Source organism: Schistocerca americana, chromosome 3 (genome assembly GCF_021461395.2).
Source record: "Schistocerca americana isolate TAMUIC-IGC-003095 chromosome 3, iqSchAmer2.1, whole genome shotgun sequence".
Classification (NCBI taxonomy): Eukaryota; Metazoa; Arthropoda; class Insecta; order Orthoptera; family Acrididae; genus Schistocerca; species Schistocerca americana.
Window position 1 is genome coordinate 812,616,189 of NC_060121.1, and position 20,628 is coordinate 812,636,816.

Below are 20,628 nucleotides of genomic sequence, written 5' to 3' on the forward strand. Positions count from 1 at the left end.
AAGAAACTGCAAAAAGGTGGGAATTTAAGGAGATGGGACCTAGATAAACTGACTAAACCAGAGGTTGTACAGAGTTTCAGGGAGAGCATATGGGAACAATTGACAGGAATGGGGGAAAGAAATTCAGTAGAAGAAGAATGGGTAGCTCTGAGGGATGAAATAGTGAAGGCAGCAGAGGTTCAAGTAGGTAAAAAGACGAGGGCTAGTAGAAATCCTTGGGTAACAGAAGAAATATTGAATTTAATTGATGAAAGGAGAAAATATAAAAACGCAGTAAATGAAGCAGGCAAAAGCGAATACAAAGGTCTCAAAAATGAGATTGACAGGAAGTGCAAAATGGCTAAGCAGGGATTGCTAGAAGACAAATGTAAGGATGTAGAGGCTTATCTCACTTGGGGTAAGATAGATACTGCCTACAGGAAAATTAAAGAGACCTCTGGAGAAAAGAGAACCACTTGCATGAATATCAAGAGCTCAGATGGAAACCCAGTTCTAAGCAAAGAAGGGAAAGCAGAAAGGTGGAAGGAGTATATAGAGGGTCTATACAAGGGCGATGTACTTGAGGACAATATTATGGAAATGGAAGAGGGTGTAGATGTAGATGAAATGGGAGATATGATACTGCGTGAAGAGTTTGACACAGCACTGTAAGACCTGAGTCGAAACAAGGCCCCGGGAGTAGACAACATTCCATTGGAACTACTGACGGCCTTGGGAGAGCCAGTCCTAACAAAACTCTACCATCTGGTGAGCAAGATGTATGAGACAGGCAAAATACCCTCAGACTTCAAGAAGAATATAATAATTCCAGTCCCAAAGAAAGCAGGTGTTGACAGATGTGAAAACTACCGAACTATCAGTTTAATAAGTCACAGCTGCAAAATACTAACGCAAATTCTTTACAGATGAATGGAAAAACTGATAGAAGGCAACCTCGGGGAAGATCAGTTTGGATTCCATAGAAATGTTGGAACACGTGAGGCAATACTGACCCTACGACTTATCTTAGAAGGTAGATTAAGGAAAGGCAAACCTACATTTCTAGCATTTGTAGACTTAGAGAAAGCTTTTGACAATGTTGACTGGAATACTCTCTTTCAAATTCTAAAGGTGTCAGGGGTAAAATACAGGGAGCGAAAAGCTATTTTCAATTTGTACAGAAACCAGATGGCAGTTATAAGAGTCGAGGGGCATGAAAGGGAAGCAGTGGTTGGGAAGGGAGTGAGACAGGGCTGTAGCCTCTCCCCGATGTTATTCAATCTGTATATTGAGCAAGCAGTAAAGGAAACAAAAGAAAAATTCGGTATTAAAGTCCATGGAGAAGAAATAAAAACGTTGAGGTTGGCCGATGACATTGTAATTCTGTCAGAGACAGCAAAGGACTTAGATGAGCAGTTGAACGGAATGGACAGTGTCTTGAAAGGAAGATATAAGATGAACATCAACAAAAGCAAAGTGAGGATAATGGAATGTAGTCGAATTAAATCGGGTGATGCTGAGGGTATTAGATTAGGAGATGAGGCGCTTAAAGTAGTAAAGGAGTTTTGCTATTTGGGGAGCAAAATAACTTATGATGGTTGAAGTAGAGAGGATATAAAATGTAGACAGGCAATGGCAAGGAAATCGTTTCTGAAGAAGAGAAATTTGTTAACATCGAGTATAGTTTTAAATGTCAGGAAGTCGTTTCTGAAAGTATTTGTATGGAGTGTAGCCATGAATGGAAGTGAAACATGGACGATAAATAGTTTGGACAAGAAGAGAATAGAAGCTTTCGAAATGTGGTGCTACAGAAGAATGCTGAAGATTAGATGGGTAGATCACATAACCAATGAGAAGGTATTGAACAGAATTGGGGAGAAGAGGAGTTTGTGGCACAACTTGACAAGAAGAAGCGACCGGTTGGTAGGACATGTTCTGAGGCATCAAGGGATCACGAATTTAGCATTGGAGGGCAGCGTGGAGGGTAAAAATCGTAGAGGGAGACCTAGATATGAATACACTAAGCAGATTCAGAAGGATGTAGGTTGCAGTAAGTACTGCGAGATGAAGAAGCTTGCACAGGATAGAGTAGCACGGAGAGCTGCATCAAACCAGTCTCAAGACTGAAGGCAACAACAACAACAACAACAACATTGACTGCCTCTGCAGAAAAGGTTAACATAAGTCAAATTTCTTTAGCAAACAGACAAAAATAACTTTATTGTTCCGCAAGGCGATTAATGCTTGACTGTCAGAAACATGGAAAAATAAAATCTGAAACTAATGACATATTTTAGACTTCCGTAATTACGTGAATGTGTTTTAATTCACTTGATAGCTCCCAGCCACAGATATCCGTTTTGCTTTTATTTCACGTGAGAGTAAACGAAGGGGAAACAGTAAAATCACTAAATGTAAACACGGGTCATGTGGGGACTACCCACTACAACTCAAACTGCTCTGGGCATCAGCCCTGGATCTACGACATTTGCGAACCGGGTCAATACTAAAAACAAAAATCGAATTTTCAAAATACGTTCGTCTCGTAGGGCTCATCTTTCTGAAAAGTCTGAAACATAAAACATATGTATTCGAGGAAATGTAAGACATATTATTTAGTTTTAAGTATACCAAAGTGCAGTGCCACGCCTCTTCACGAAGCATTTTTCTACCGCACATCCAAACTATATTCAGGAGAGTGGAAATTGAAATGTCCTGTAGTGCCTCTCCTGCTCCCAGTCGGCCGGTTTGACAGCCTGCCCCCCCCCCCCCCCCCCCTCTCTCTCTTTTTAAAAAAAAGAAGAATCTCGCAAATAATAGCGGATGGGATTATTTGTAATCGAGAGAAGAAGAACTCTTCAGAAAATCTGAGCTCTTTATTGCCTATTAGTTAATAACTTGCTGTTTTGTGCGACATAAAATTAAATATAGGATATATAAAATCAATACTGACAAGAGATAAGGAAGAAATCACACATTTCTTCAAACCTTAGCTCCTAGCATTTTTTCTCTCTAATCTTGCTACCGCTTTATGGTGTGCTTTCCTTTCCGCGAAAGAATCTATTACCTCATCAAAGTTCGGCAAATGTTTTGCTACATGAAAAATCGAAACGTCGTTATCTAATACTGAAAAAGCTGTTAATACAAACAAATACCCAATACTGGTGTCATTTCTTGATCTGATTACGTCTATTTTGTCACTGTCTGCTAGATAAAACAAAATAGGCTTTTCTAATATGACAGCAATTTTGTTACACGCCAAATAAACGAGGCTGTTTTGGCACCAAGCCAAAAGTTTTATGTTAGGAAATAGTTTCATATTTCATTCATACGCACCAGCTTCTCAAGCACGAGATCGAAAAGTAGCGTTACGAAATTTTTATAAAAATTTGAAATCGTTTTATTCTTCCATAATTTGTGCGATGTCCTCGTTTCTTCTCCTTCCTCCTTCTAACAAACAATCTTGTCATCACTAATTCTGTAGCTATTGCTGCCATTGTCAAAATTTGTTCGCCGATTAACTTCACTAACCCTGCCAGAATCACAGGTTTAGTTATCCCGCTATTATTTTCCAGTTAGGCGTTATTACGTGTTCGAACAACACGTTTTCCGCATCACTTCCAGAATAGAACTTCCGTGGCTGCAAGCTGGGGACTGTACTGCTGGTCCTTACTAGTGTGGCGATCTGGCCAAAAATTTTGTCAAAATTTCATTTTCTTGGATACACCGAGAAGATATGTATGAAATCTTATGGGACTTAACTGCTAAGGCCATCAGTCCCTAAGCTTACACACTACTTTAACCTAAATTATCCTAAGGACAAAAACACACACCCATGCCCAAGGGAGGACTCGAACCTCCACCAAGAAGATAATACGTAATCTTTATCACCTGTTATTCCTGTCGTCGTCTATTTAGATTCTGGTAGTCTGAATCTATGGATTTCGCAAGTAATTATAGCAATGCTGATCATTCGCAAACCCGATCAACCACATAATCAGACAGCGATTGGCATTCATCCGTTGGGCTTTACTCCCTCAGCTCGTATAGCCCCGTCCCCTTTTGTCTGCAGAAAGTTTATTTCTAGATGCGACGATGATTCTCCTGACAGTCGTGCATGCATTCAAAAGTCAACTTATGATTCATTCAGAAATCAACTTAAAATGTGTTCAAAAACCAACAGGGAAGCATTTCAAAATCATATGAATAATCAATAGACAAAAGTACGCTGGATGCTAGGCACTTTGTGAAACAAGTTTTTTTTCTTCAATAATATGAATTAGGCCCCCCCCCCCCCTCCCCTTTTGCCGGTAGCATCTAGCTACTTGCTGCGACTGCTTGCACAGCCAACAGCCACATTCCTGTAGCCAGAAGCGGGAGAATCTACTCCTCAAACGTGACTCAACTGCAAATACGCATGAGCCCGCATGTAACTGCTAAAACAAATCGAACATAAACAGTTGCAACTTCACGCTCATTGGAGGCAATTTGTTGTTATGAAGCACTGCACAGTCTTCCTTTTATCCAAAAAATGTCTGCTCCGAGATACAGCCCTCCAATGATGACACTGCACATACAATTTTGAAGATGCGAATTTTGGAAACAATTTTAAAATCCTGTATTTCTGGAACAGTTCTAGACATTTTGTTGTTTTTTTATTTGAAAGATAATTGCTTCATGATAAAGAAATCTTCCATTTGATCTTATCTGTTCTTTTACTATAGCATTCTGAACTTTATAATTTATGGAATTTTTTTTTTTTCAAAAATGACAATCCATAAAATTTTGTTTTTTCTCTGTTGATTCCATTCCCAGAAAAGGAGAGCTTCTACTTTTAGGCTGAACAGGTTTTATAAACAATTGAAATTTTTGCCATACATAAAACCGGTTTTATTACCACATTATGACATAACTGGCTCATAAAAATCAAAACCTAACCTCATTTAACATAATTTTAGTTTTGAAAGATAAGAGACTCATTTTTCAAGCATTTTCAATTTATACAGCTTCTGTGACTTCTGTTTCGTACTGAAATTAGCCAATCAATGAACTAAAAATGTGCTCCACTGGTTCAATATCTTCCTTTGATATAGAGTGATGCTTTTCTGTTGAAACAAGAGGAACTGGAGCACTTACAATCTTCACAACATTGTGAACAGGAAGTGAGCACTGATGGCGCTTTCCTCCAGGTGGAAACCTATATCCAGCAGCTCGTCCATGTGGTAGCATATAGTTCACAACTACCTCGTTTAACTCATAACTGGTGTCTATAATCTCTGCAATCCACCAGTCACAGTCATACACAAACGCCACAAACATCCTCCTCCTCCTCAGGTTGTGAATCTCAATATTATCCTGCTGTTTCTGAGGTGTTGGCTAAACGAAGGAAATTTCTTCTTTCTTGCTCTTTAAAGTGCACGCATCACTTTGAGTCCAAAAATGTCTCTTCTAAATTCCTTCCACAGGAGAAGTTTGTTTGGACCATTCTTCTTTTTTCTGCTCGTGGAATTCTTCGATTTACTCTTTGGACAAAAGAATGAGGGCTGTGGATGTGTAAGATTTCACGACTATCGTAAAACCCTCATCATCCTGAGTCGCAGCTGTACTTGGTATGGAAAGATTAGGTTTTGTAGCATGGTGCTTCAGCAGATCACCTGAATCATCACAGGGCCACTTCTTGTGACCAGTAGCACTGTATACCCAGTCAGTTGGCACAAGCAACTTACTCAATTCAAACAGCTGGTAATGATTTTTAAAATGACTAGGAGCACCATCAGAAATAATGATGATCTTCTCTGCCCCTATTTGCAGTTGAAGAATTTTGCGCACTGCTAGCAAAACATGTGCTGAGTCATCACTTGTAAGTGCAACAAGTGTGGTCTTGTTTTGAAAATATGTCACTCCTGTAAAAATTGAAACCTGGTAATTACTCCAATTATATCCTTGCACTTCTTGTGGGAGAATTACAGACCAGTTCTCAGCAAAATCACAGTGAAGTACTAAACATAATTCTTCAGCCTGTACACATCCTTTCACTTCTACAATGTGTTGTTGCAATTTCTCCAGATGCTGGTGTGTCACTGCTTTCACTGACCATTTACCAAGCTCATCAATGAAACTGTCAAAGGCAACAGTTTTCTTAATTAGTATATTTTCCTCCCATGTCACATATGTAATTTCTGCAGAGTTATCTGCTACGTCTTCCAAGCCAAGCGTCTGTAAAGACAGTCCTCCCTTTCCAGGACATTCACTACACCCTTCAAACAAACAAGTCTCTCGCTTTTTGTCACAGACTACTAATGACTTCACGCGCCCAACCAAGACGTCATGTGTCACATGCTCCAGTAAGTTCTTCAAGTTATCACACAAAGTTCAAAATTCGCGCAGTACACACAGACAAGACATCTCTAGGTGGGTATGGAACTACCCACTTAGGTTGTAGTGCATAAAATTTTGATCTTCCAACATGAGAAGTTGTATAGTTGCTCTAATAAATTGAAAAAGGTTCTTTAATACTTCGAGTCATGCACCTCTTCACTTTCACAACTTTTTTGACCTGCAACTGTAACAGTTACAGTGTCTTTTTTGTTGGTACTCTGGCAAGAACAGTCTCATTTATCTTCCCGATTAAATGACTGTACTATTTGAACATGAGCTGCTTCTACAGGGTGACCATAATAGGGATCTGGTCTTCCAAAGACTCTTTACAGACCTCACTTTTCTTGATTTATCTACCATGTACTTTGATACTGATGGAATGTGGTTCAAAATTGTTTTCTTTGAAAATGTCTCTGGAATAATAGTTAAAACTTGCACCATTTCACTGTAGGATGCACAATATTCAACAGCTGAATTGATATTTGTGAAAAATTCTTGGCAAGTGGTGCAAGAGTGCTTTGGTTCATTTTCTTCTGAAGATGGAATTTCTACTTTGAAGAGTGTGGTCAGTTTTGCTGTAGTGTATTCATCCATAGCTTTAGTAATTTCTCTGCGCTTTCTTGATGCATGTAGCTTATGACTTCACTTTACTGACCACGGTTTCTTAACAAGACTAACACCTACCTCTGTAGTTGACTGATCCATGGTTTTTAATTCTCCCTCTATTGATGCAAAATCTACATCATCTTCACCATGGGAGGCTTCACTTTATTCAGATATTATCACTGTTGTTATTCTGTCAAAACATTTAGAACACAGAAATTCATCACCGGAAAAATCTTCACTTTGAAACAGAGCCTTCAAATGAGAACACTTATTCCCAACCTGAACAAAGTCTGTTTTTTGTTTGTCTTATAAACTATGTGATCTAAAGTATCTGGACACCTGGCTGAAAATGGCTTACAAGTTCGTGGTGCCTTTCATCGACAATGCTGGAATTCAATATGGTGTTAGCACACCCTTAGCCTTGATGACAGCTTCCACTCCGGCAGGCATACATTCAATAAGGTGTTGGAAGTTTTCTTGAGGAATGGCAGCCCATTCTTCACAGAGTGCTGCACTGAGGAGAGGTATCTGTGTCCGTCAGTGACACCTGGCATGAAGTCGGCGTTCCAAAACACCCCAGAGGTGTTCTACAGGATTCAGGTCAGGACCCTATGCAGCCAGTCCATTGCAGGAACGTTATTGTCATGTAACCACTCCGCCACAGGCCGTGTATTATGAACAGTTGCTCGATCTTGTTGAAAGATGCAATCGTCATCCCCGAACTGCTCTTCAACAGAAGGTGCTTAAAACATCAATGTAGGCCTGAGCTGTGATAGTGCCACGCAAAACAAGGGGTGCAAGTCCCCTCCATGAAAAACATGACCACACCATAACATCACCACCTGCGAATTTTACTGTTGGCACTACTTCTCCACTGTTGAATCGTCCAATGTTTACGCTCCTTACACCAAGCAAGGTGTCATTTGGCATTTAATGGTGTGATGTGTGGCTTCTGAGCAGCCACTCGACCATGAAATACAAGTTTTCTCACCTCCCGCCTAACTGTCATAGTACTTGCAGTGGATCTTGATGCAGTTTGGAATTCCTGTGTGAAGGTCTGGATAGATGTATGCTTATTACACATTATGACACTGTTCAACTGTCTGCGGTCTTTGTCAGTCAACAGACGAGGTTGACCAGTACGCTTTTGTGCTGTACATGTCCCTTCACGTTTCAACTTCAATACCACATCAGAAAGAGTGGAGCTGGGGATGTTTAGGAGTGTGGAAATCTCATGTACAGACGTATGACACAAGTGACACCAAATCACCTGACTACGTTCGAAGTCTGTGAGTTGCACGGAGTGCCCCATTCTGCTCTCTCACGATGTCTAATGACTACTGAGGTCGCTGATAAGGAGTACCTGGCAGTAGGTGGCAGCACAATGCACCTAATATGAAAAATGTATGCTTTTGGGGGTGTCCGGATACTTTTGATCACATAGTGTACTTCACTCTTCTGTGGCCCCAGTCAGAAAACATTTCACACAGTCCTTTTCACAAAACACACTGCAACTCTCTCAACTGGCAAATTCCCCAGGAAAACACAGAACTCACTGGATGGTCTCAGATTTCTTAGAAGCCTCTTCAATAAACAAATTAGAACTGAACAACTGCAATACAGAAACCTGCAATGAACAACCACGACAAACTGACAAGAAACCACAACAAAGTTATTTATCAAACTGCAGCAAAGACAATAGAAGTAAACATTGTAACAAAGAAATCAGTAAGAAACAACTTCGGCGAAGACATATATTACCCCCGAAAAGTGGAAGCCCTCCTTTACAGAGAATATAGTACTACAAGGTACTCATCAACAGAAAAAGAATCCAACTTTTCTCTTTGATTATTTTTTTTATTTTTTTTTTTGGAGGGGGGGGGGGGCACTGTAAATTGTAAAAAAAATTCCAAAAGGTGACAGTAAAAGAACTTTGACAGGTATGTCCAAATGAGGGAAACCATTGTAATCATCTTTTAAATAAAAAAAAATATCTAGAACTGTTACAGAGATACAGCATTTCAAAAAATTTTCTGAAATTCGAATCTTCAAAATGGTGTTCCCAGTGTCATCTTTGGAGGCCTGTATCTCGAGGCCTCCTATAAACGTTCGATGCGATTCATGTCGGGCAATGTGGATCCCTAAATCATTTGCTCGAATTGTCCAGAATGTTCTTCAAATCAATCACGAATGACTGCGGCCCAGTGCCATGACATTGCTGTTTGCGAATGTGAAGCCCATGAACTGCTGCAAATGGTCTCCTAATAGCTGAACATAACCATTTCCAATCAATGATCAGTTCAATTGGACCAGAGGACCCAGTCCACTCCATGTAAACACAGCCCACACCATTATGGAGCTTCTATCAGCTTGCACAGTACCTTGTTGAAAACTTGGGCCCATGGCTTCATACGGCCTGTGCCACAGTCAAACACTACAATCAGCTCTTACCAACTGAAACTGGGACTCATCTGACCAGGCAACAGTCTTCCAGTTATCTAGGGTCCAACTGATATGGTCCTGAGCCTAGGAGAGGTGCTGCAGGCGATGTCGTGCTGTTAGCAAAGGCACTCATGTCGCCTGCTGCCACAGCCTGTGAATGCCAAATTTTGTCACAATGGCCTAACGGATATAGTCGTCGTATGTACTACACTGAATTTCTGTAGTTATTTCACTCAGTGTTGCTTATCTGTTAGCACCTAACGACTTCGGAAATGGAATGTCCAATGCATCTAGTTCCAACTACCACTCCACGTTCAAAGTCTGTCAATACCCAATGTGCGATCATCATGATGTCAGAAACTTTTTCACATGAATCGTGAATACAAATGAGAGCTCCACCAATGCACTGCCCTTTTATACCTTGTGTCCGCAATGCTAACCATCACCTGTCATCATCATCAGGATTTCCTTCCAGCGAGCCGGGTAGGAACTTTGTGAACAATATGCCTCCACTGGTTTCTGTTCTGGTATAGCTTTTCCCTCTCCACTACATCCCATGTTACTCCTCTCCCCTTGAGATCTTCCTTAACCTGGTCTGTCCATCTCTTTCTAGGCCGCCCAATTGGTCTTCTTCCTGGTACCTCCATCTCCAAATACTGGCGTGGAGTACAAGTCGGATGCATTCACTTCACATGACAAAAGCAATTCAATTTCAAAGCACTCATCCTCTCCTCTGCAGTCAATGTCACCTGCAGGTCTCTCCTTACATGGTCATTCCTGACTCTCCTAGTTTTTTGTAGAGCTGACCTAAGGAACTTCATTTCACATGCTTGTATTTGACTCTCTTCTCTCTTATTTATGACAAAGGCCTCTAGACTATACATCATGATTGGCAGGAGATAAGTTTTATACGTGGTCTGTTTGGCTCTTTGAGAGACTTCCTTGTCACAGATTAGATTTTGTACTTGGTGCAAGAAGCTACACCTTTTGTTATTCTGTTTAAGACTTCTATTCTGGAACTTCCATCACGTGATATGATGCTACCCAGATAACTGAAGCTTTTCACATATTCAATCTTCTCCCCCTCCAGTATGATGTGACAAGCTGTGGGTGTCCTGCTCATCTTCATTGCCACCGTCTTGTTCCTACTCATAGTTAACTTGATTTTTTTTAAAATTTTGTGTTGCAGTAATCCAGTCTCCTTTGAACCTCCGTTTTCGTCTCTCTCTGAACCTCCGTTTCCGTCTCTCACCAAATGACGATGTCATCAGGAAAAACAAAAGCACTGAGATCTTCATTTTCTTCTTCCTTGATTTCTTTCATGATTGTGTCCATAAGAGTAATGAAGAGTATAGGAGAAAGCGAACTGCCTTGTTGAACACCTCTCTTTGTCTTAAACCATTTTGATCTTTCACCTCCTACTTGTACACTGCTCTCACAACCATCGTACAGCATCTGGACTTTTTAAATTAATGGATCAGGAACATTATGTTTTCTCAAGTATTCCCATATTTTATCCATTGGAACACTGTCATATGCTTTTTCCAAATCCATGAATACTACTATCAAGTCCTTTTCCTTTTCCCCAATACTTCTCCATTGACTGACGGAGGGAGAAAATGAGATCTATTGTTCCCCTATTACTTCTGAACCCATGCTCTTGTTCCTCTAAATGGGGTTCTAGAATTTTTCGCAGTCTTTTTCTATGACCTTTTCCATTATCTTCAGGCAGTGTGATAACAGTGTGATTCCTTGGTAGTCTGTGCATTTCTTTCTACTACCTTTCTGGAACAGCGGTATCTTAATTCCTTTTTTTCATTTACCTGGCACTTTGTTTTCTTTCCATATCACCCCCAGCACTCGGTGTAACTACTGTATTCCATGGATTCCTGCAGTTTTAATCATATTTGCTGTCAGCTCATCTACTCCAGCCGCCTTCCCAATTTTCATCTGTTTCAGGGAATCCTCAGTTTCTAACCAAGAGACTGGATCCTGCTCCTGCTCCAATTCAATGACTTCGATGGCACCTTCTTGTGCACCTTCCCCATTCAGTAAGATTTCAAAATAATTCTTCATCTCTTGTCTGATACCTTCCATGTCCCTGATAATATCCCCATTCTCTGTTTCAATCGCTTTTATGTCTTCTCGATCAGCTCTCTTACTTTTCAATAACCCATATAGCAGTTTTTGGTTCCCTCTGCTATCCTGCTCTAGTTTCTGGGTGAATATTTCCCAACTCTCCTCCTTTTCTTCTTTCACGATTCTCTTTGCTTGGAGTTTCTTTTGTCAGTATTCCTTCCCCAGTGTTGTCAACTTGTGTTCATCTTTTGGCACCAGCCCCTGGTTCTGATTTCTTTTTCAAACTCCATGTTTTTCTTTGACATATTATGTTTTTTAATTGCATCTTTTACTCTATTGTTCCACCATGTGGCTTCTTTGTCTTTCACTTTACCATTTGTTCTGCTGTTTATCTGCAGAGCACTGTTAACTATTGATGTTTTAAATAGGTTCCACTCTTCCTCTACACTACCCCTTTCAGTTTTTGGCAATTTTTGTGTTACTAGATTTTAGAAACTTTTCTTATTTTCTTCTTCTTCTTTCAACTTCCACTCCTTAATTTTTGGCATTCTTTGTACTGCATGCAGGCTTTCAAATAAACGAAAATGTGACCCTCAACTACGTACCCTCAAACTCAGAGTTGCAATATTAAAAGTTTTGGCTGGTTTCATTGTCTAGGGGCTGTGATACGTAGTTGCTGCATTACAAGGCAAATACTGCTGAGTCGACAGTATACAATATGAATATACATGAATCAAATAGTCGAAGGTTCCTATCACTCGGCAATTGCGAATTTTGAATGTAACATAGAAATTTATAGATGAACAATTGCAATTAAATAGAATCTGCAGGTACTATTTCTAACGACTAAGTGATGAGTACGATAGCAGAAGTACCTTTAAGAATGCCATTTACTACTGCAAAACTTATTGGTGTCAGTGGTCCAGCAATTAAATAAAATATAAGTTGAATAACAGGGAAACAATAGGTTCCTACTTCACGTAATTAGTTATGAGCAACAACATAGCTCGTGAGATATTCACTTCTAAATGCAAAATACGTCTTCACTGCAGAAGCCACGAAAATCTCACAAGTGCACAAGTTGGCACTACGAAATATTTCTATCTCCCGCGACCATGCGCAAACTGCTCCACTCTCCAAGTATTTCCTGCGACTGTCTGTCTCGCCTCCCCGGCCAGCACTCCCCATGTCCTGTGAGGCCGTCTGTCGCACCGTCCTGTTCAGTACTCCCCTGTGTCCTGTGCGACCCGATGCCCCCCCCCCCCCCCCCAATTCCATACAGTCTCTCCATTCTTCGGTAGTCGCCTACTGTAGTAGCGAGCGCTGTGATTGGCTAGGGTGCACCCGCCATGTCTCCCAGCCAATGCACACTCACAAATATATTGAAACACATACTAAATACTGGATTTACATTTAAATAACTTGAAATTAAATAAATATTCCTATGGCTGGACCATAAACAAGCTCTAACACACATTATTAATTACATAAACAAATTAAACAAACATATATCAAAGGAGTAGAAGCAAAGATAGGCCAGTACCCTAATGTCTCTGTGCTTTCTAAAACACAGTAAATATTTGTCCAATTTCTTCATGAATAGAATATATCTGTTATAAACTAAGACATAGATGAATAAATAAATTCATAAGCTTGCTGCTACCGTTTTTTTGTGTAACTGTGGAGTACTTATGGCCTGACGAGATCAATAGTAATCGGCCACTTTGACCTACAATAACTCGTGTACTATTCAAGTTACATGTCTGAAATTCATACCAATTTAGGTTTACACTAATAGCTTTCTAAAGACACGTAGATTGACAAAATTGGATGAACTATTTAGATTTTGGAAATTCGTTATTGGGTGTTACTTGTATAATTTACAGTCAGATACTAAAGTTTAAACTAATAAAGATATTGAAAATCTGATTACACCATCAGAATAGTTGTGCAAATAATGGTAATGTACAGATTTCCTTTTAAGGTGTCACGATTCCTCTGGCTATTACTAATCTCTACATTAACTGTGAAATGTCTGCCCTTATGGTTTAACAAAGTCCGCCATCTTTGGCACTCCCGGCATACAAATCTTCATCGACACAAAGCACAGACCTTGTCACAGTGTCAACACGGAATTCTCAGCCACGCAGTCAGCCTGGACCAGGCGCTGGAGCTACCCCTCTTGCTCCGGCTAACATTCAGCATCACGCGGTTGCTGATGAGCCCCTGCAATCTGAGCAGCCCGTGCGGCCACGCCAGCTCCGAACTTAGAATATTTTCAAGGTGCCACAACTCGCCCGTTACCTCACAAGCATTTAAACTTTTCATCTTATAATGTAGATCAGCAACTAGTAACCTGTGGTCACTATCCAAGTGCTCACTTGGTATGACTTTAGTGTCCCTTACTTTTCCTCCAATTAATTTGTCCGTTAATATATAGTCTATAACTGTCTTAGATTTGCCATCCCAGCCATATCTAGTAATCTTATGACTATCTTGTTTCTTGAAGAATGTATTCTTCACTAAAAGACAATTCCTTATGCACAGCTTTAGAATTTCTTCGTCGTCAACATTTTGTCTTCCATATCCAAAAGAGCCTCCGCCTCCTCATATCCCTTTCTATTCGAGCCGATCTGAGCATTCAAATCTCCAATTATCATAATGTTATCTTTTCTTACTTGGCCTTCCAGTTCTTCAAGGAATTTTGTTTTTTCTTCCTCACTGCACCCTTGCTGAAGTGCGTACAATTGTAGTATAGTAAAACTATTCTTTCCCAAGTTCACTCGAGCTCTAATTATTCTTTCACTTACAAAGCTCACATCTGTAACTGGATCAATGTCTTTGTGAAACACAAACACCACTCCATTTTTAGCCTCTTTATTGTGACCCTGCCAGTATAATTTGTACCCATCCCTCAGCAATTTAAGAGTTTTTTCTGTTCCACTTGGTCTCACTCAATCCAAGGATTGAGGATGTATATGTGGAAATTGCTGTTCCGCGAATTCTGTCACCTCAGTGTACAATAGGATGTTATATAATCAAATATGAATGCATTTTAGAGACTGCTATAAATCAATACGTATTTTAAAAAGATGCTGTAACTACTGACGACCCCCCATCTTGAGGGGGACTACACTGTTTGTGGGCAAGAACTGTTGAGTTTTCTAGACAATCAAGACTGTGTGTGTGTGTGTGTGTGTGTGTGTGTGTGTGTCAAAATCAATCCAGAGAGAGAAATTGCCATGTCATTGGACAGTATCTTCTTACAAGATGCTTCAAAATGTGTTAGTTGTAGCTTTCTGTAATTGGTATCCTCTGCCCCTGAACAGAGATCATTCTGTGACCAACGCATTCTTGTAGTGAGCGACTACATCAAACTGAAGCTAATTTAACTTTCTCTGTCATAATTGTCCTCAAACTACAGAAGCACGTCATTATAGAACACTGTTACGCCATTTCAACAAAAATATTAATCCAAAATGTTACCCAAATAGATTATTAGTTCACTTCATTTGTTCATTTAAAAATGCATTTCGTATGACAAATTCTAAATACACACATGATTACTCACTTCCATATGTTGGGTACAAACTGACAAAATAAAATGATACAGCAAAAGTAAATTCAAGTTTAATCAGAAATTTAACAGTTTGGTAATGGGTGTGAGTAACTGTTCATGAGCATTCATCATCAATCCATTTACTTTATTCTGTTTCTACACTGCCCTTCGCGTAACAGGATTCCAACATTTCTAGTCCATTATTATCTTCATCTTCTTGATCACTTATCTATTTTCAAGAAGCTTATGAATTCTAATACTTCTACATCCACACAGATTCAGCGTCCAACAAACTTAATACAGAGAAAAGTGAAATATAAATCCCCACAAGAAACACAGGTTGCCACTAACCAGAAAAATATCAGACGAAGGAGATTGTGGTGACAGATGTCTTACCATTAATAATGCAATGCTCTGTAGAATGGTGACAGTAACAATGCTTATGTGTATAAACAGGTTGATTCAACCAATCAATTTATTGCACGACATGCTGAATCATTTAGTCTAATAATGTTTGCTGTAGTTTTAACAACAAGGTAATTCAAGGTAGGATGCCAGCAATTTGGTCATGGACAGGATGACACTGGGTATAGTTTGTACCGAAGTGACCCAACCCTGGCATTCACGTGGAATAATTTGTACAAACCATGAAAACAGGATCTGGTGTACTTCTGTAGTCTGAAATTCTTACTTACCAGTGTTCAGCCACCTCACTGTGTCACACTAAGTTATCTCCCCTTCGCAATTTCAGTCTTTTTAATAGAAAACAGATACTGCCGTAAGTAATTCACAAATACAATAACAGCAAAATAGTTAAACTTCTGGTAATTTTGTTCAACAAAGTGAAGAGAAAAAGAATTATAAGAGAAAGAACACTAAAATCCGAAAGAGAGAAATGTTTGATACCAGCAGCCGAACTAAACTATTTACCTGCAGCTTCAGGATCTTCTGTGTCCGGCGATACATCTTCATCGGGATCATCTTCTCCAAACAACTGACTGAAAAGTACACAACATGTTCACTGATTATGTACTATTTCTCTATTTTCTTCAACAAACTCAATCTTACGACAAGATCGCAAAGATTTGACATAGGGCGTAATTTACAGTACATCACAGAATAAATTCCTATACATATTTTTTGATGGCTAATATGTAATACAGCAAACTTATTGTGATAGAACATAATCAACAAGCTGGTACATTTCTACCATTACATAAAGTGTCCAATAACCCAGATGGTCTTGAAATATTACTTACTTGAAAAGATGTTTGGCCCAAACAATGCAATGGATTGGTTCTGATGGTGTGTTGCGAATTGTGCACCCAGGATATGTCTTTTGAGCAGCTTTTGGGAGACATTCATAACACTGAGTGCGGTTTTTCAGTATAAGTTCAACCTGACCATCGTACCCAGCTGTACCACTTTCAATAAGTGGTACATCTGCTGCAAGACACATACGGTTGACGTGATTGCGAGCTGCACGGTTGTCCAGGGCATTCATCACTAAACTGAATTTTTTGAAGAACTGTATTCCATATTCAGAGCTGAAAAAGAATCATCAATTGAAAATTTATCAAAATGTAACATTCAGAAATACAAGTCAAAATTTCATCTGGTATCAATGTTCAGTGTTTATCTATACTCAGCCAGCCTTCTTTAACATTTCCATTCCAATAGTCATAATCAATAAAAAGTATTTAAACTGACAAGCACATAAGCTGTACTATCAATTGTTGTATAGTCCAGGGTGAATAATGACAGGATGCTCCTCTGCAGCTGGTTTGTGGTGGTGGTGGTGGTGGCTGTTAGAGAACTATTTCAACAACTTAACCACATCCTTTACCAGGGCTTCAGCTACATTTCATCAAGCCCTTAAATGGGAAACATTCTTCCCATAATCCTCCTTTCTCAATGTGGCATTCTGCTGCCCTTCCAATGTATACAAAATATCCTGGTCTATCCAAATGCCACTCCTACTCCCAACCCCTTGCCACAAGGGATGCATCCTGTAGAAGACCCAGGAGTAAGACCAATCCGAGGCATCTATTCACTACATCCTACTTTGACTACTTATCACAGGCTTATCCTATCGTGTAAGAGACAGCGACAACTATGACTATGACCCAAATATGTTTAATCCCAGTGGCAAAACTTCCTGAAAACAACATGGTCTACTCCAATGACCACTTCACAATCCACAGTATTTGCATCTCACTCCAGAACAGCTTCTCTATATTATAAAGACAGGAATTGTCCTTAAAATGTGTAATTTCATCTATCAGTCCTCCTAGCCTGAGCTGCTTCTAGCTCTTATCCACAATCACATACACCCCTGCCTTCATGTCTCCCCTTCACAACATTAATCTACATGTAGTGTTTTTATTTTCCTCTTCCTCTGTTCTATTGCAGACAACTTCTACAGCCTGTGACATGAAATGTTTCCCAACAGCACTTTCCTGTCACATACCATTGCTGCCTCACCTTTGCACCCATCTGCCTCTATTCCTTTCACTCATTCTCTTTAAGCTCCCTACTCCTAATCTCCTTTCTTCTCTCACCCACTAAACCTGACAATTATTTACCTCAGTAGGTCTACAGCACATGGGACAATGTAGTTAGCCAGGATAATGTAGCCATGGACGGGTGTGTTCCTTGTTAATTCTGAAGAAATACATCGTCCAAAGGCCCAGCAATGTTTTTGGCCTTGTTCACGAGTCTGTCCACTATTCCATGCTTTAACTATAGCCTGAGTGGTTATCTGCACTCATTACATTATTTGGAGAGCAAAAATATAATGTAATGCCTCTGTAAAAAATTTAACGATATGGAAGCAGTGACAACTGCAGTGAACATTTAGAACCTCTGCAATGTTAGAAATGGGGACATTACTCAGCTTTGTAGAATTCTGTAGAATGCCAGAGCAGTTGTGATTCTGGATATCTTATGGGTAAGTTGTATCAGTGGAAAAACTATTAAACAAGTTGTCAGATAAAAGAAATTGCAGTCTTTCCAGCCTCACAATGTGGAGTCCTGAAAAACCTGGGCCAGCTAAGGTAATATACAGTAATGGTTAGTTGGTATTTGCTGCTGTGTTATTCTCTTAAATAAATAAGTTTGTCAGAGCATTAGTATAGCATGTGGTGGTGGTGGTTGTGGTGGTGGTGGGTGGTGGTAGTGGTGGTGTCGCTGTAATATTCTCTTAATTTTTTTAAATTTTTTACGTATTTGCTTGATGATGCCATATTATTGCTTCAGAAGGATCCAATGTATATATTTTTAAAATATGTCCCAATTTCCTGACAAAAACAACGAAGCAGGTGATACTGCTACAATCTACAGCAAGGTGTTGTGGGGACCTTAGGAAGATCTTGATTCACACAATTCTAAAAGACAGCAATGGCAGATAAATGCGACAATTATGATGCGAACAGCTTAACAACTCATGCATCCAAGTTTCTGACAAGAATAGTATACAAGATGACTGACTGATTAGCTTGTATGAAAATACTAAAGAGTAAGGTCTTCAGTCCATTCTTCCTTTAACAATCACAGCCTAAAGGATTCCTTGTGGGCAAAAGGACTGCCCATCAATTTGATCCTTTTTAGTATTATCTCATGCAAGGGACCTGGTAAAAAGTAACCATAAAAGTAACCATAAAAAAGTAATAAGACACAGTGAGGTGGGGGAGGTGTACCAGCAACAGTCCCCCCACCCAGCCTAGTCCTGCTAAGTGAGGGTAACTTGCACAGTTGACGGACAATCTTCCAGTCACTGTGCAGAATCCTTGTACCACAGAATGGTAAAAAGAGGTGAGAAGACCATGGTGACAAACTTCAAATGAGCGTAAATAAACTACTCTTTTGGATCAAATGTAAAACCAGATCATCATGCGACAGCAGATGTGGTGAGTCATCAAGCTTCAGCATCTGCAGCTAAGTTGAGGGACTATTAGGCTGTAGGTCACTGATAGAGGTGTGTCATATTCCTTTGGGCTCAGTCACGTTACAACTGAGCTACCACTAATGTGGAAGTATGTGAGATGATCACATACGGGCAATACGGTAATTTCCAAGAGTTATTGCCTACCGAATATGCAGGCCCCTAATGATATATACTGAATGAGCAACTATATCCACCGTATGACTCTGGTGGTGGTAAATGTTTAGCGTTTTGCCAGGGTAACACAGTTTATCAGTTTCAGTTGTGGACAGCAATGAGTTAAAAGCACTGCAGTTTCAAATGCTGATAGTCTCACATGGCAAAATCTAATTTCTCAGTTATGTAGTGTAGAAAGTTGGTTGAGATTTTGTTGGGACTACGAATTGCTTACAGATGAAGACAGCACAAATTGTGCAGAATATCGAGGACTCAAGTCTATGAAAACTTCACAAGAAAGGTGCAGGCGCCGAATTTACTTAGCAATTATTCTGTGCCCTGCATCACAAGAGAACATGTATAAGCAAGAACACATGGTTTGACAGTTCCAAGTTATCCACCGAGAAGAACATCGTTTCAGTTTCTTGTTGAATAAGAGACAGTATGTTACAAATGACAGCTTCTGAAAAACAATTGCACACAAACAGTGTGTGTGACTACTATGGATTCTGCTGGGAAGTCCGTTATGGCATAGTCACAAACGAGAGTGTTCCAATCGGTGGACAAAACAAGGTAGTTGAAACAGACAAGCATGAGCTACTGGGACATACCAGAGAGGACGACCGTTAAAAAATGAAGTTGAACATATTTGGGTATTTGCTGACACTGAAGTAGAATCCCGCAAGTGCTTTGTAGGTAGAGTTTATTCGAGGGAGAAGAAAACTTTAGTCTCTATGATAAAGCACTTTATATTGCCAGGCATGAAAGTGATAACAGATGGCTTGAAGCCATACAATACCTTAATGAAAAAAGGATTTCATCATGAATTTGTGAATCATTCCGTTGAATAGGTGTCATCAGATGATCCATATGTCCACACACAATACTAAATGCTTGTGGAATCTGTGCAATTGTTGATAAAAAGAGAGAGGCATCAAAGAGGTAAGGACAAACTCTTAACTCTTCCAATATCGATATTTCCATAACTTGAACTTCTGAGAAAAAATTGACCCTCCTGACACTCTCCCGATATTTCTGACAAACACAGCAAGAGCGTATCCGGGTTACGGGGAAATAGGATCGCTTCTGGGGGCTTATACAACAGAAGGAATGCCAGGGCACAGCAGTTTAGTAATATAGAGAGTTTAGAAACAACTGTGTTGGTTGGCTCACAGGGGGCAATATGGGCAAGTTGCCAACTGGTCGGAGTTGCGGGACTGAATATAATTGACATGTGTAATACAGGGTGCAAATAATTTATACAGCACAACGAGAATTGACAATGAAGATTCAAAATCAGTTTGCACAATAAAAACCTGCTGCAAGTTCAGTGATGGTTGCTAATATATAGGAAGATAAATTGCAGATTCGTTCACTATGGAAATGAAAAACTCATAAGAATATAAAATTAACAATTCTGGCTTGAAACAGGCAGCCCCAGCATTTAGGATCCAAAGCATTAACAGTGACAAAAACTTTCCGACAA

General features: G+C 39.7%; 1 protein-coding gene across 1 annotated transcript in view; it reads right to left on the reverse strand.

The window, feature by feature from the left end:
• The window catches only part of LOC124605548 (SUMO-activating enzyme subunit 2), a 133,590-nt gene that overhangs the window by 57,327 nt on the left and 55,635 nt on the right, over positions 1–20,628 (reverse strand). The window contains exons 3-4 of the mRNA XM_047137305.1: positions 16,303–16,590; positions 15,974–16,041 (exon numbers count right to left, since the gene is read on the reverse strand). Of these exons, the coding sequence (XP_046993261.1) occupies positions 15,974–16,041; positions 16,303–16,590 (356 nt within the window). The remainder of the gene's footprint in view (positions 1–15,973; positions 16,042–16,302; positions 16,591–20,628) is intronic.